This window comes from Larus michahellis, chromosome 2 (genome assembly GCF_964199755.1).
Source record: "Larus michahellis chromosome 2, bLarMic1.1, whole genome shotgun sequence".
Taxonomy (NCBI): Eukaryota; Metazoa; Chordata; class Aves; order Charadriiformes; family Laridae; genus Larus; species Larus michahellis.
Genome location: NC_133897.1, coordinates 155255918 through 155272188, shown reverse-complemented (window position 1 = coordinate 155272188; position 16271 = coordinate 155255918). Strand labels below are relative to the sequence as shown.

Genomic DNA, 16271 nt, shown 5'->3' with positions numbered 1-16271 from the left:
CTGGCTGATCATGCCTCTGGCACAGAGAAAGGTTTCACTACAGCAACTGCAATGATACAGCGTGTAGAATAATATTATTTACTAAATACAGAATATCAGATACTACATGTAAAATTACTGCAAATTAGGTAGATCACTCTCCAGGCAGATATATGCTCCAGGAAGAAAATACTAGGTAGCCTGTTCATTACCTGGGAGCCAGAAATAATCACGCTGAAAATAAAAATAAAATTAAAAAAAAGTAGCTTAAATCCAAATTCAGCCAGGGAAGATGTCACCATTGAACGCTGACCATGGGGGACAGGTGGGCTCACTAAGAGCTTTCTTTCCTCCCACAGTGCCCCACTGCCTCATCAGACGTTTGTTAGAAAGCTTGTTAGAAGAGACCTTATTTGAATAGCTGCATATGGAAGGTTAAAATCAATCTTCTTTCATATTACAGTGCTAAAGATCAGTTAGAGCTGCCTGCATTGAGTCACCCTAAAAATAAACGAAGGTTATTTTAGGTTTTTTTTATTCTGGTCTGGTAACAGCAGTGATGATGGTGTGACTAACATATGTTACTAGCTTCTGTGATCAAACACTGCGGTCACGAATCCTCAGCTTCTGCCAATGTACCTGGAATTTGCATGTGATCTTCCATCCAATGTGTTAGCCAGATTTCTTGCTGTGCAGCCTCCAAGATCATACGACATGAAGTGAATTCAGGCTGGCACAGTCATAAACTACTGTTTAGGATAAATGAAAACTACTGTTTAGGATAAATGAAAACCTAAGCAGATATTGACTTGAGCTCAAAACCTTGAGCAGATATTGACCAAAAGCAAGGGCAGGGGGAGGCAAGGAGGTGGAGTGAGAGACTGTCATGGTTTCAGCTGGGATGGGGTTCACTTTCTTGCTAGTTGCTGGCTGGGGTTAAACCATTCCAGAGAAAGAGAGGGAGAAAGGGACAGAGGGACAAATAGCCAAAGATCTGATTCTCCAAGTGTTAAGAACCTTCTACACTCAAGTCCACGAACATGCCCAGGTTGCAGTTCACTATTGGGACTTGTCTGTCTACAACTGTCCTCTCTGAGATGAGCCAGTTCAAACAGCATTCCTAGAGCTTTTTCCACCGTTAGTTGCTGACCTTACTAGCAATTGCTCTGGCCTTTCTTTTTCTTAGCACTCACACGCCTGAACTTCACTCACCTATTCAATGTAAGTCACTTTCACACTGGCTTACTCATGCCTGGAGCACAGAACTAGAGGAAGCAATCACTCCGCTGCTGGGTGCAATAGAGATGTCACTGAACACAGTCCCAGAAATATCCCAGCAGCACAATCGCTTCTTTTCAATTCCTTTGTCTTCCAAATACCGAGGCTATTTAGAGACCTGACATACAGTGCCGTGTACAGTTAGCAGAGGACAGAATTTAGCTGGCAAAACTCTTGCCGCTTATTAAAAACACACCATCTATCATGAGCGCACAGGCGCTTTTCAACCTTTCGTTTACCAGATGTTAGGCAGCAGGGGTTGGACAGAAACCTTCTCTTTGCTTCTTTTCTGTCTGTACTACTACTGAGCCAGAGGAATGAACTTCTGCATCTGAGCAGGCTCCCCCCCACACCTGGTTCTGTGTCTACAGGAGGCTAAACAGAGTGGTCTCAATTTAGCTCTACGTGGTGACCTTTATTCACCTTCAGCAAGTTCTGAAAACCATCAATAGTTCCATCAAGATCAACAGGGATATCCATAGCACCACTACCAACAAGGCAGAAGAGTTCACAATCCTATTCCAAAAAAACAAAGGATTTTGTAGAAACTCACCTCTTCAGCCTCTACAAATTAAGTATTCGTACTGAGAAACTTAAGCACGGTTAAGACTTTGCCCTATGGACTATTCAAATCAAATTTTAAGATCATATGTCTGCTCCAATATGTGCAAAGACTTTTCTGAAGTTTTATTAACACTGGAGCAAATATAGATATGTGCTACCTACGTGTAGTTTCTTGTCCTGTAAGGGGATCACTAGCTTCTTCTCCAAACATGGCATAAACTGTGACTGTATATTCTGTATTTGGCAATAGTCCATCCAGTTCAAGATCTGTTGAGGCCTCCCCAATTTTTATCTAAAAACACCATGAATAAAAAAGACACGTTATTTCTGAATTAGCTCTCAATGGGGAAGAATGCTATTTACACACTTGAAAATAGATATGTGATCAAATGCTCTGCTGAGCATCTGTCTGATACTGTGCCTGTGGTACTTGGCCCGAGATTTTGGGATTTTGCACAATAATCAAAAGAACAAAATTGTCAAAAAGCCAAAAGCCAACATATAGTTAAGAGGACTTTAAAAGTAACTAGTAACGCTAGCAATGACAAAATAGTCTTCTCTAGAACGTGCAGTTACTAAGACCTTTTAATTCCCAGCTACACCTTGTTTCATCTTTGGTGACAGGACTGAAATGCCATAGGAGGAACTGATTTCTGTGCACACTGACGTTCAGATTTGTTGCTATTTAAGGTGTGTATCATTTTCCTCCTCCACCTCTTTACTGAGAGACACATTAACATGGACTGACTTATTTACTGAAAAAAAAGTCTTTCTTCGGGGGTAAGACTCAGTCCTCCTGAATCAGCTAGTTTTCAGGAGGCCCCATTTTTAACAGAATTATGTGCTGACAGCCACTCATGTAGCACAGAGCACAAGTCTGTGCGAGCTTTCAGAAGCTTCCTACACTCTCCACAAGTTCGCATGCCCCTGCATGCTTTGTAGCGTTCTTGCTTCAACAGAGATGTACATAATCTTAAATATACATACAGAAACTTCATCATAAAAACTTTCAAATCCCGGACCAGAATTTCCACTGGAACTATGCTAGCAACCTTAGAAAAGTCTACTGGCTTTACTATTTTAGTGACAGCAGACTGTCACTACCTCGTCCCGCCTTCTCTTCCTTCTAAAAATACCTTCTAAAAATCACTTTCGATGGAAGGCATTATTTTTAGATTTAAAAATAAAAGTTGAACAGAACTAAAAGAAAAGCAATAAATCTCACATCTGCAGATATTATTTACTTTAAAGGTCCTGATGAGAACAAAGGCTAAACTTCATATTCTTCTGATAACACGCTTACAAAATATCTTAGTTTTACTTCATTTTTTTCTTCCTTTGAGTGTTAGTTCTATATGATGATACGGTATCATCTCATATATAGTTTCAAAAGAGTAACTCTAATTCACATGAAATTGTTGCTTTTTTATGGCAATGACATATAAAAATAATAAACTGATACTTGCACTTTATTCACAGTCTGTAACACATACAATACTTAAGGCAGTCGTGGAAAAAAAATCCAAAGTGTTTGCTGATCAAGTGAGAGGTTAAAGGCCATGTATTAGCTTATTCTTTAAAAGATTTATTTTTCGAATAATTGCTATTCAAATGAAAGCTCAATACATCACCTCCTTCTCATCTGCTGCCAATCCTTCCGTGAGGGGAGCATAGAGGATCATGTAGCCTGTGGCACCCGCTACTCCGTTCCACTTTGCTCTCATGCTGCTTTGTGACACATCATACAATTGCAGATCCGACGCCATTGGCAAGGCAACTACAGTGGAACAAGAAACAGACACTTCAGTTGTCTCACTTGAACAACCAGCTATTTTTCAAACAGTTTATTCTACCCCAGGAAACACAAAGGAATATAGCTGTCTCCAGACATGGAGGTGCTGTCTGCATGCCACAACCATGAAGAGCTGAAAAGAACACAGAATTAGAGGAAGAAGAAAATGATGACCTAACCAATTCTAGCACCAGGGCAGAGCTACCCCCTACAAAGCATTTCAGCTCTTTGTCCTAAATGGCTTTGAACATTTCATGTGGGAGGATTTCTGTCCTTTAAGCACCAAATCACTCTGTTCAGATCTCACCCTTCCTTCTCCCTGATCTGCAGGAGGATGACCACTTGCTGTCAAAAAATGGGCACAGTGTGCCAAATGGAACAAGTAGGAGCCCCCAGAGGTGGCTCTTTCTGGCAATAGTGCCCAAGCCAGAGTGTGGGAGAGACAGCCATGAGGTAGGGCACCCTGGAGGAAATCCTGAATGAGCACGTTGCGCACATCAAAATATTTTGACTACAAACTGTTGTGTGTTTAAGGCCTGGACTGTCCAAATTGGCTCCCAGGCCTACATCAGTGGGATTATGCAAATGTGGGTAAGATCATCCATTGCAAATCATGGCGAATGCTGACCTGGTGAGTACAACTAAGCAGGCTGAGTGAAATTCAAACATTATTAGGAGGTTTACTTGTGAATTTAAGGCACTGATACCAGAACATAGCATCAATCCAGGTTCTTTGCATTTTTGTAACTCTTTAAAGTAGCATTTTGCACTTCTCTGATTGTCCTCACTTTCTTTCTCTCCCAGAATAACATTCCAAGGTCTCTCCACTGCTGTTCCATGATTGATGGATCCACCAAAATATCCAGTCACTGGAGAGATATAAGGGAACTTTGGCTGCGCCTTTGGAACTTCTACACTGAGAATAGTTCCTAAAATGACTCAAAGGGTCTGAAAAAACCAAAAGGTAATTGGTAATTGATATCAAACTTTTCTTATTAGGAATTCAGAGAGACTGTCATAGGCTGGATGTCAAACCTCTACACAAAGCTCTGCTTTGCATGTTTCTGAAGAATCTGATTTGCAGACACAGATTCAGCAACCAATTCTAATTACAAAGCTAATAATTCACACAGCTTCTCTACTCTCCTTGTCCAAACAAAAACTGCAGCCTGTCTAGCTGACATCTCCAAGGAGTAGTATATCTATTACGTTATCTTCAACAAGCTCTAACAGAGCTTTTAACTTCCCATATACAAAACATGCCAGTCCTTTCTTGTTCATTGCGGACATTCACTCAGTGTGTTGTTCAGGTCTGTAAACGTGGGCAAAACTTCAACCCAGGCTTCTCTTTAGGTTTTCACTTCCAGGTTACCCATCTATCTTCACTTCCAAACCTTTCACAGCCTACCTCCAACCTATTTAAACCCATGTTGATGTGTTGACTTATATTCCCATGAATTCCCACATTTCCTCTAATTATAGGGAGAAACTATCCATAAACGTTTTAAAATGTACTTCAGTCTCCTCCCTCAGAGCTCCACTCTGATGTCTGATACCTACAGAAAGAAACCACATGTCAAGATATTCTGAAGGCACTTCCTACCACATTGTCTCATTCCTATTCAGACTGCCCCAGGATGACAGACAGAGTATCTACCACCTCTCCTTTTCCTTATTTCGATTCTAAAAATCTACAAAAAAGTATTCTCTAACTTATGAGTCATATTTTAACTCTCAACGGGAACTCCCTACATACTCAGGCAATATAAATAATAATTAATGAAGAGGTGACTGGAAATTAAACAAGTGGTGTTTTCTACTGGAATTTTCAGCTGAAGAGCTCAGAATCTCAAATATAAATAGATAATGCTGATTTGCATCTTGGACGGTTACCTAATATTCTGGTAACACAGGGATAAATTAAACCTACTAAAAACGAACTGGAATAAACTAAAACAGGTAAAATATATTTGCAGCAAATTAAAGTGTGAATGCATTTCATATTTATTTCAAGTTAGAAGTGACTATTAAATCAGAAACCTTTCTAATTATCTGTACAGTATGCATATTGAATGTGTCTATTTAGATATCACATACCCGTAACCTATTTTCAATGTTCTATATGAGCAAATGTGATTGGTGGCTATTTTAATCTGTCTGTATCTCACACAAAGTCAGTATCTCACACAATTGTAAACTACAATTTTTCATACTTCTCCCATTAGGATAGTAAAAAAAATACTTTCAAACGGCAGGTATTTTTTCATGTGAAGTGATTAACACTTGCACATGTCAGACTATTACTTCCAACACACTATCAAAGGCAGCTGTATAAGATGCTTGATGCTGCATGACCTTGGGGTGTGATCTGATCAGATCTCAGAAAGCCAGCGGGGCTGGGCTCCGTCAGAACTTGACTACGCGACTTCAAAGGAATACCAGGTGCAATACAAAACAATCTTGTTGGCTCAGTATGCGACTGTTCTCTCTGCTCAATAAATTAAACCGGTCCTAACACCGTGTTACAGGGTATAACATGGCTGGAGATGACATTTTGGGAGACTGAGACTAAAGTAGAAGTCTTAAATAATTTTATATGATCCTATTTTATTTTCTCAGATTGTGAAGATTAGCACTGACACAGAATCAAAGAACCACTGAGGATGAAAGGCACCTCTTGAGATCATCTATTCTAACTTCCCTGTTCAGTCAGGGCCAGCTAGAGCAGATTGCTCAGAACCGTGTCCAGTTGGGTTTTAAATATCATCCTCCAGAGATGCAGACTCCACAACCTGGACATGCACTCTCATGTTTGACCAACAACACAATAAAATCGTGTCTTCTTCTGTTCAGATTTAATTTAATGGATTTTTGATTTGTGCTCATTGACTCTTGTCCTGTCAGTGAGCACCACTCAGAAGAGTCTGGCTCCCTCTTCTTCCTTCCCTCCCATCAGGGATTTTTACATATCGATAAGATCACCCTGAGTCTTCTCTCTTCCAGTCAGAACAGCCATAGGTGTCTCAGCCTCTCCTCTTATGAAAGATGCTCCAATCCTTTAGTCATCTTTGTAGCCTTTCATAGGCTCACCCCAGTAAGTCCACATATCTCTTGTACTGGGGAGCCCAGCACAGGACCAAGCATCCAGGTGTGGCCTCATCAGTGTGGAGCAGGGGGCAAGAATCACCTCCTTCATCCTGCTGGGAATCCTTTTCTAATGAGATCCAGGAGGCTCTTGGCCTTTTTTGTGACCAGGGTGCATTGCTGGTTCGCACTCAGCTTTTGTTATTTACCAAGACCACCAAGTCCTTCTCTGCAGAGCTGCCCTTCAGATGGTCACCCCCCAGCATGTACTGATACATGGAGTTATTCCTCCCCAAGGGCAGGACTTTGCACTTCCCTTTGTTGAACTGCGTGAGGTCAAATGTGTTTTTTCCCCGTCCTATATCCATGCTGACTAATTCAAATCACCTCCTTGTCCCTCACATGTTTGGAAAAGGATTTCAAGGAGTAGTTAGTTGCTCCATCACCTTCCCAGGAATTGCAGTGACAATGAACCGACCTGTAGTTCCCCAGATCCTGCTTCATAAAGGATTGACATTTGCTTTCTTCCAGTGGTCAGGAACTTCTGCCAGTCACCATGACCTATCAAAAATAATCGAGACTGTCCTCACAATGACATAAGCCAGCTCCTTCAGCACTCACAGGTGCAGCCAATCCTGTTCCACAGCCTTATGTGTGTCCAGTTTGCTGAAGTGCTCCCTATACTGGTACTCCTCAAATGAGGGTAAGTCTTCCTTTCTCCAGACTTTCCCACTGATCTCAGCAGCCTGGGATTTCTGAAGGCTATTTTAACCGGTAAAGGCTGAGTCAGAGAAGGCATTGAGTACCTCAGTGTTTTTCACCTCATTTGTCACCAGGTCCCCTGTCCCATTCAGGAGTGGGCCCATGTTTTCCTCAGTCTTCCTTTCACTGTTTATGCGCTTGTAGAGTCTATTCTTGTTGCCCTTCATATCCCTTGCCAGATTCAGCTCCAGGTTGGCCTTGGCTTTCCTAAACTTACCCCTGAAAGATCAGACAGCAATTCTGTACTTCTCCTGGGTCATCTGCCTCTTCTTCCGTCTCTTATACACTTCCTTTTTATGTCTGAGTTCTGTTAGGAGTTCCTTGCTTACCCGTGCTGGCCTCCTGTCACCTTAGCTTGATTACCTACTTGTCAGTATGGACCTTTATTGGGGTCGTAGGATGTGATCTGTCAGTATCAAGCTGCTCTTCTGGATCCCTCTCCTCTCCGGGGCCATATTCCTTGGGATTCTTCCAAGCACGTCTCTGAAGAGACTGAAAACTGCTGCCCTGAAATCCAGAGTTGTGGTCCTGCTTTTTTGCACTCCTCACTCCTCTTAGAATCCTGCATTCCACCATCTCATGGTCACTGCAGCCAAGGCTACCTGTGATTTAAAACCCCCCGTCAATTCTTCCTTGTTTTTAAGCATCAGCTACAGCACAGCAGCTTCTCTTGCTGGCTCCTCAAGCACTTGTGTCAGCAAGCTATTGTCAAAGCACTGTAGAATCTTCTAGATTGCTTGAGCCCTGCTGTGTTGTTCTTCCAGCAGATATCAGCTATTGATATATCACATATTGACTTCCTGGCTCCTAGGATGAACTAAAAAGTTACTCTCTACTTCCATTCCTAATATCTGTCACATTTACTAAAAAAGTAAATGTATTTTGTATACAAATGCATAAAATTGATATGATCAATAGCAGCACGTTATCTCAGGTACTACCACAGTTTTCATTACAGAACCCAAAACTGTAAACATAATCCTTCTTACAATATCCCAAGTCACCATTTTATAGACAGAAAGTAACTGAATCATTGAGAAAGAACTTAGAGAAGTTACCTTGAAATCTTTGGCACTGGTGGGAATCACATGCAGGTATTTTTGGTCCCACCTAATCCTCCCCTCATGAGATCATCCTCCGCCACAAACCTAATTTATAAAGCTTGGCTCCACACCCAAAGTGTAGGAATGTTCTAATTTAGGGTTCAATACAATCAACTTCAAAGTTCAGCCCAGAGATAAAACCTTCCTCAGTGTTTAAATATCCACAGTGCATTTGGACTTAGGACCTTAGCCCAGAATTAATTCAAACAGAAATTATTTAAGGCAAATGCATTAAAAGATGCTAAACTGAAAAAGACTCTCCTCCACATTTCTTTTTCACAAAGACACAGTATGATTAAATGCAGACAGTCAAATCCGTAACAAACATGATAAGGACACTCACGTGTAGTTTCAGTTCCACGGAGGCCCTCACTAGCAGCATTTGAGTATATAGCAAATACAGCTATCTGGTATTCAGTCAAAGACATCAGGTTTTTCAGAACTGCTGTTGATAAGCTTCCATCTACCACAATCTGTTTAGAAGAAAATTTAACGAAATACACATAAGGCAAACTAACCATATTATCATCAAATCAATCAATCCCTCTTTCAGGCAATTTTTACACTGGCATCTAAGAATCAATATACTAAAGTTCCATTCATAAATCAAATTTGCGTTTGCTACCTTTATGTACAGTAAGGTGCCTGAAAAAAGAACAGCAACCACATATGTAATCAAAATGTTTAACTGATATAAGTAGCCATTTAGAAGAAAGGAATTGCTTAGAGAAATAAAGTGTACAGAATAAAATTTTAGAATGTATATTAGGCACTTTTTGATGTAAATACTACATCATCATAAATATTCCTTTAGTACTACTTATGTACACACACAGTACTTCAAACTGACATTAATACATATCCATGTTGAACAAGTTTCTAGTACAAAAAGAAATAAAATAGATCCTTAGTTAAATCCTTTTGCTCTTCTGCCTTTTCCTTCAATTTTGTAAGTTCTCAGCTGAAGCCAAAAGCTTGTTCTACTGCATTTTTTCCGGTATCCAAAATGCCTGAGTCCTATTCAAATAAACACCTCTCCAAATTTTCAATTACCAGCTGTCGACATCCCAAAATGTATACCCATATCATCTTTTTTTTATGATCTATTTTTTCTTAGAACTGAAAATCTGGCTTACCATCAGCTCCTACCTCTTCTGTTCTTGTAAGCAGAATGGTGCAGGGGAAGTCTATAGAATTGGTTCAAGTAACCGTTAAGTGTAAGCAAAAATGCAGGCAGTTCACCCCACCCCCCAAAAGTGCTCATTGTTAGAGCACATTTACTTTAAATTACACGACAGAAAAGCAGCCTGGCTACTACCTAACCTTCACCACCATCCAACGTGACCGTATCTCTTTTCTGCAGTGGGCTTCAGAGTCCACATGGGAATTTCGGGGATTTTCTGTCTGGTTAGTTCTTGCTTTTGTATTAAAATTTTCTGGGAAGCTTTTCCTCCTATTACCTCTTCCGGTTGTCCTCCTCGGGTGGGATAGTACACGACCCTGTATTTTTCCACTTTGCCTGGTGCATGGGTCCAGCTAACCCGGAATCCTCTAGCTGTTACCTCAGATGTGACCAAATCCGAAGGAGACCCAAGTGAAGCAACAATTGTTCCTAGGTTAGAGACAACACAATTTTTTAACTCCCCTCTGCAAAATAATTATTTGGTTTGTTGTATTTGCTGAAGCTCCAACACTCCTCATCAGAAAATCAAACAATTGGCTACTCCACACTTATTTACACCATTTTCAATGGAAACAAAAAAATAATAAGAACGAGTACTGCACACGGAGTTGTCACTGAGCCTTCCTGGCCTTTCATAAACCTTTATATGAAAGAAATAAATATACAAAACTAAGCTTTCTGTCCTTCCTCCCATCACTCTTTCAAGCCCTCTCTTTCTGGTTTTCTATTTCAGGTTGCTTTCCTCCCAGCCACGAAAAGTCCAAGTACATATACAGCTGTGATCTCCTGTGCTCCTCAGCAGGTTGGAAACTGATACGCTGCCTGTCAGCAGATTGAAGAGATGTAGGGAATGCTCATCTTCTCTGGCATTCATTCTTTTCCACAAAGACGTCTCATCGCTCTATGGTTTTTCCATCCTCTCCCTCTCAATTTCCCAACTGACTGCTTACTCCCTCCTTAAGACACAGCTAATATTCTGCATTTCTTCCAGTTTCCAGGTGAATAAAAGAGGAAAAAGATGGAATGAAGCCTTACTAATACATGCTTTTTCATTGCACAGGTAGAAAGATGTGTGAAGAACGCCTTCCTTTACTGATATATATGACAAGCTTATTGAAAAATCACTAAGCATTTCTGCGATATCACAGAATCACAAACCAAGCAATACAAACAAAATCCACTGAAGCCTCTCGGAAAGAATTTCCTCAGGTAGGAGGACTGTTTCTCTGACAAACTGCAACATTTTTTCATAGCCACTCCCTTTGTTCAGAGAAGCAAAAAAATACTGTAGTCAGAAAAGGTTTGTTTATATACGAACAATTTCCTTCACCATTTCTCATGCTCTGAAATATTTTTTTGTATTAAACACACACAAAAATAATCCATCATCAGGAAGGGATAAAACAATATTAACAGTCTAAAATTTTGAAAACTTACGAGACAATAAAAATAGTAAGTTAGGAGATGGAAATCACAGCACAAATGTAACAATTCCATGTGCAGCTGTTAAAGTAATTTATCCCCAAACCTGTGTATTATAAAAAAATTTTTCCTTACCCACCACTTGGAAATAGTTACAGCAGAATGAATGTATATTTTTGTACTTTTGGTACTACCAAATACCGTAATATTTACCCCTATCAAAGACAGAGAGCAAAAGATCAAAGATATCCAAGCAAGAATAAAACATACGTAGGAAGATAACTTCCCTGACAATGTGCTTTCTTGTCAGCAAAAGAACACACGGCACGAGTCAAGGGCCAGAAACCAGCTTAGAACTGCAGGTATTTGCCATAGGATTAGCAGCTCTAAATTCATATTAAGTTACATTAGACCTTGTTTCTTATTCACCTTTGATTTCCTTTTCCTGTTCCTCTACCCGTGAGCACACTGTTCTGGTGAGACCTTCAACAATGGTATGCATGAAGTTAAAGTCAGCAACGTTGTAGACGTGTGTGCTGTCAGGTTCAGAGGCAATCTCTTTGAGTTCATTTATATCTGCATTCTTTACACCTTTCATTGGAAAGAAGAATAAAGAAAATATTTGCAACAAAAAAGAAAAAATCTTGTATGCTTAAAAATTGATAAATTTTGATTAATAAAAAAATTACTAAAATCCAATTCTTTTTATTTGTTTTAGTGACCAACCACAGATTGCTCTGTCGTTAAGATGTTACTTCAAGATGTTAATTCTACCGGTGTAACTTACGTTCTTTCAGCTGTCTCCTGATAACATAGCATTCGTGTGCACTGCTTAATTCCAGTTATAGCAGAAATGAATTGCCGAACATATTAAAGAAGATTTAAATTAACGATGATACTTACCAGATACAGATAGAAAAGAACGATCCCTTAATACAGAGGGCAACAGACACAAATACGCCAGAGTATAATGGGACACAGTATATGGGCATGGCAGAATACACACCAATAGCAAACAGCTCAATGCCAGCATCGCGTAGGTTTTTAGCAGGAGGGATAACATCATCTTGGGACTTTCCATCAGTGATCAATATACCAATTTTAGACACTCCAGGTCTTGCACCTGCTTCAGGCTTAAAGCTGTTTTCCAAAATGTAAGTTAAGGCAAGACCTAAAAAAGGAAACATTTTAAAAGACACTAAGAGGGAAAAACGTCCATTGATTTTGCTAATATCACAGTGTTTGTCTTTCCACTCAATTTAAAAATCCTGAGAAACCTCTTAAGGAAGAGAAAGTACAAAAGAAGAACTTATTTACTGAAAGATTAAATTCCAACACATAATCTAAACTACAGGGAAGCTGACATTCATCTTCAGCAGCCTTTTGATCAATCAAAGTATTTTAAACTGGCTATGGAAACCTAAATTGATCTTCCTGTGAATGCATCATCTTTCCTTTCTTACTCTACAAAATTAGAATAGGAAGTCCCATTCTCCTTCTACCTACAATGAAAGCATATGCTCTGGACATCTTAGTAAAACGTCATAGTACATACAATCTTACTTTAATTTGCTTGTTTGTTCGTTCTTTCCAATTTACAAGCTGAAGTAAAGCTTAAATAAAGCTTAGGGAGAATCTCATTTTAATAACTGCTAATTCTTTAAAGGGAAGGAAAAAGAACTCCTAAGAACAAACTTACATGTCACAATGAGATCCTACCTGAAAACTCTCTTAACTCTCCCACAGCAAAGGTTCCTAACTCACCTTCTTCTAACATTCATATCAAATAATCGTGATAATTTTCTACTTTCTACCTCACAGTAATCTCATTCCTAGAATCATACTACAGTCTTTCTGTCCTTTCTCCCACTGCAATCTCTCCGTCTATCAAAATAAAGGCTGCCGCAGAAGAGGACAATCTTTCACATTCTTTCTCCCCTTCCCTCCCTGCCAAAAAAAACAAAGGGAAAAAAAAAAGAAAAAAGGAAGGCAGCAATTTACTCAAAGCCATGTCTGGGTCTTTGGATATATCATTCTCCTGGCAAGACAGCCAATATTGCTAACTGCTGCTTTGATGACACCGGAGTTGTGTTCAGAGACTGTATTTTTCCTAAGTTGACAGGCATCCCCCATTTATCCATCACTAAGTGTCTTCTAGGGCTTCAGTGCTCTAACTGCTAAAAGGTCAATGGAAATCTAAAAGCCCCAGGTGATCATTTGAAAAGTTACTATTGCCAGTTGTCAGTTATTAAAACAACATTCTTTCCTTCTCCAGAATAAAGCTCTGTGTATGAACATTATGAATGGATTTTGCATTTTCTTCCTAGCAGGTAAAAGGTTTTACTTCCAGCACAGAGAGTTCATGCACACTTTGTTTTATGGGACTCTGTCCTAACCAGAAAGATTTCCAGTGAAGCCAAAAGACAAGCACTTCAGGAAAGACTTCACTGATATCGGGTAAAGCCATTAGTAAGCTGCAAAAACCCTTTTTACCCTTCATAGTAAGCAATAACACTTATTGGTTTGTGCAACAGAATTTGTTTTTTAATAAAAGGCAAAAGCTGAAACATATGCCTTACCTGTTAATGTATTTCCTCCCTTATATGGTAGATTACGGACTGCATCCAAAACGGCATCTTTTGTGCCATAGGCATTCAAATGCCATTCAATTCGGGGATCACCACTGTACTGTGCAAGACCTAAAGAACCAGAAATTAAGGTAATCCATCAGGCAATAAAGCATTTTTTTCAAGTATGTACACTTTACGTACTTGGTTACCAACGGCTTACCACAGTAAGCTTACCATAAGTAGCTTTACCACCATACTAGAAAGACTGCATTGCTTGATGCCAAAAAAATAGTACAAAGTTGTTCTTAGTGGCAATGCCTCAATTTATTTTCAAAGCCCTTCTTTCAAGTGCTAAGGAAAGTAAATGAAGAGTACACAACTTTTTCATGGTTTAGTAAGATTCCAAGAAATTGGGTTTTGAAGAAGAAGGACTTTATTTAATATGCTTTTGATCAGACTAAAATACAAATAGCAGAACAGAAATACAACATCTGAGCCAGTTTAAAGCACGAGAGAAGCCATCCATTGGCACATTCTTCCTCTGAAAATTAAACTGCAAGGGTCTGATCTAATGCTGACTGAAGTCAGTAAGATTGTTTCCACTGTTTTTTAGTTTTCCACTGACATTGCATTAGAGTTTACTTAAGCTGAGTATCACAGTAACATGTGAGGAATTAATACTACAAAGATTGAAGCAGCATTACTTTTATGACAGTAGTGCTAGTTTCAGGTGAGGATGAATCTTGCACAAATAAGTAGCATTAAGCTGTTAACTTTCCTGAAATCATGAATTTTTTACATTGCTACAGAAATATTAAGAAAAAACATAGCACCTTACCTACTCTTGTTTTCTCAGATCCCACGTTGAAAGCAGAAACCAGGTTTTCCAGGAACAGTCGAACAAGTCTGAAGTTGAACCTGCCAATACTCCAAGAACCATCTACCAGTATCACAATATCTGCAATTGCTGGAGTTTTACAGGTAAACAGGCTTCCTGTAAATCATTAAAATGAAAACAATATTTTTAATTCAATAATAAAATTGTAATCCAGTAAATGTTCCTCCTCCCACTAAGCTTAATACTTCAAGCTTCCTTCCACGGGCAAAGTGAGAAATAAGCAAAATCACTAAACTTATTTGTTCTAAATTCAGTAATAGAACAGTTGGCCATTATCTACTTCAGCTTTTTCATTAAGCTGTTCAAAATTACTATTGGGAGATCCACAAAAAAAATAAATGCTTCTTATAAAAATACAATACTTCAGAAAGAAAAATTTAACTGTCGTGTAACACAACCAAACCAGCAGTTCATTTGCATTTTCAAGAATATACATACACATTATACAGTCCATGACACTTAACCTTAGGTGTAGACAATGCAGAGAACGCTACCTAGAGATGCAGACGTCCAAAACAGTAATCAAGCCCCCTTTTATAGTCAACATAGAAAAGCAGGTGTTTCTATACATCTCCACAACTCTGTAGAAAAAGTTCTTTAGCTGCCATTGTAGACTTCTAAAGTTAGAAGTGAATCCCACCCTGGGAGTCTAGAGTAAAACTGCAGGTCAATTGAACATGTTGTATTAGACCAAAGCCGGAGGCACTCAATACAGTAAAGGTAAAACGCAAACAACTCAGATTCAAATTCACAATCTCTATAAGAACTAGCACCACATGAAGATTTAGTCTAACAGATTTATGGAAAAATATACAAAAATAAAAGAGTATTAAAAAAGCAACAGAAAAGACCTGATGAGAATTAGCAGAGATGCGCATTAGTAGCTACGGTTTAGCTAACCAATGGGCAAATCAGAGGAAATGGGAATAGAGGAAAAAATGTCAAGATAAGCCAACTAGAAGGTTTCTAGGAATTCTTAAGCAATTGAGAAGCCTAAACAGAAGTGCCACTTTCAGTTGGAGAAAATGACAGGAAGGGAAGTAAGAGAAAGGAAGAGGTTTCCATAGCCTCAGACAGAATTGCCACATCCCACAGAAGTGGCTGCGTGACTGTAAAAGTAAGGCTGCTGAAATAGTGGGTTCGTATTGTAAGGAGGGAAAACGAATGAGTGATGTTACACAGCTATACCAAACAAGAGCTTATGTTTGAAGTATAAAAACAGCAAACTCCCCACCAGACTGACTATGGAATAAGGACAGAAGTAGGCAAGTCAAAGCATGTTAGTAGAAAAGGTATCATGCATCACAGCCCATTTAGGGATGAAAATTACATCCCTGAACACAGATTAGTGAAGTAAGCTGCAGCCCAACTTTTAGCATCTATTTTTTCAGGATCCACTACATAAATTGGTTGAGAAAGGATACTAACACCTAAGGTGGTACTAACAGGAATCACCAGGTACATTGCTAGAAACATCTTGAGCAGAGATGCTCAGCAAATAAAAGAAGTAATTCAGTGAGAAATCATCAAAAAGGTGCTCACATTAGCTCACAAGCAGCTCTCCTGTTACAGAGAGGGAATAAATCACATGGTTAGCAACTTAAAACTTTAACACCATATTATTAATGACAATCTT

At 39.3% G+C, this 16271-nt stretch overlaps 1 protein-coding gene across 4 annotated transcripts in view; it reads right to left on the bottom strand.

The window, feature by feature from the left end:
* COL14A1 (collagen type XIV alpha 1 chain) overlaps positions 1-16271 on the bottom strand; it is a 129944-nt gene that overhangs the window by 77145 nt on the left and 36528 nt on the right. For all 4 annotated transcript variants that reach the window (XR_012585791.1, XM_074577743.1, XM_074577745.1 and 1 more), the window contains exons 6-13: positions 14576-14731; positions 13747-13866; positions 12174-12338; positions 11597-11758; positions 10023-10174; positions 8906-9035; positions 3453-3598; positions 1984-2113 (exon numbers count right to left, since the gene is read on the bottom strand). Coding sequence is in view for 3 of the 4 variants with exons in the window: in XM_074577743.1 (XP_074433844.1) it covers positions 1984-2113; positions 3453-3598; positions 8906-9035; positions 10023-10174; positions 11597-11758; positions 12174-12338; positions 13747-13866; positions 14576-14731 (1161 nt within the window). In the remaining variant the exon portion in view is untranslated. The remainder of the gene's footprint in view (positions 1-1983; positions 2114-3452; positions 3599-8905; positions 9036-10022; positions 10175-11596; positions 11759-12173; positions 12339-13746; positions 13867-14575; positions 14732-16271) is intronic.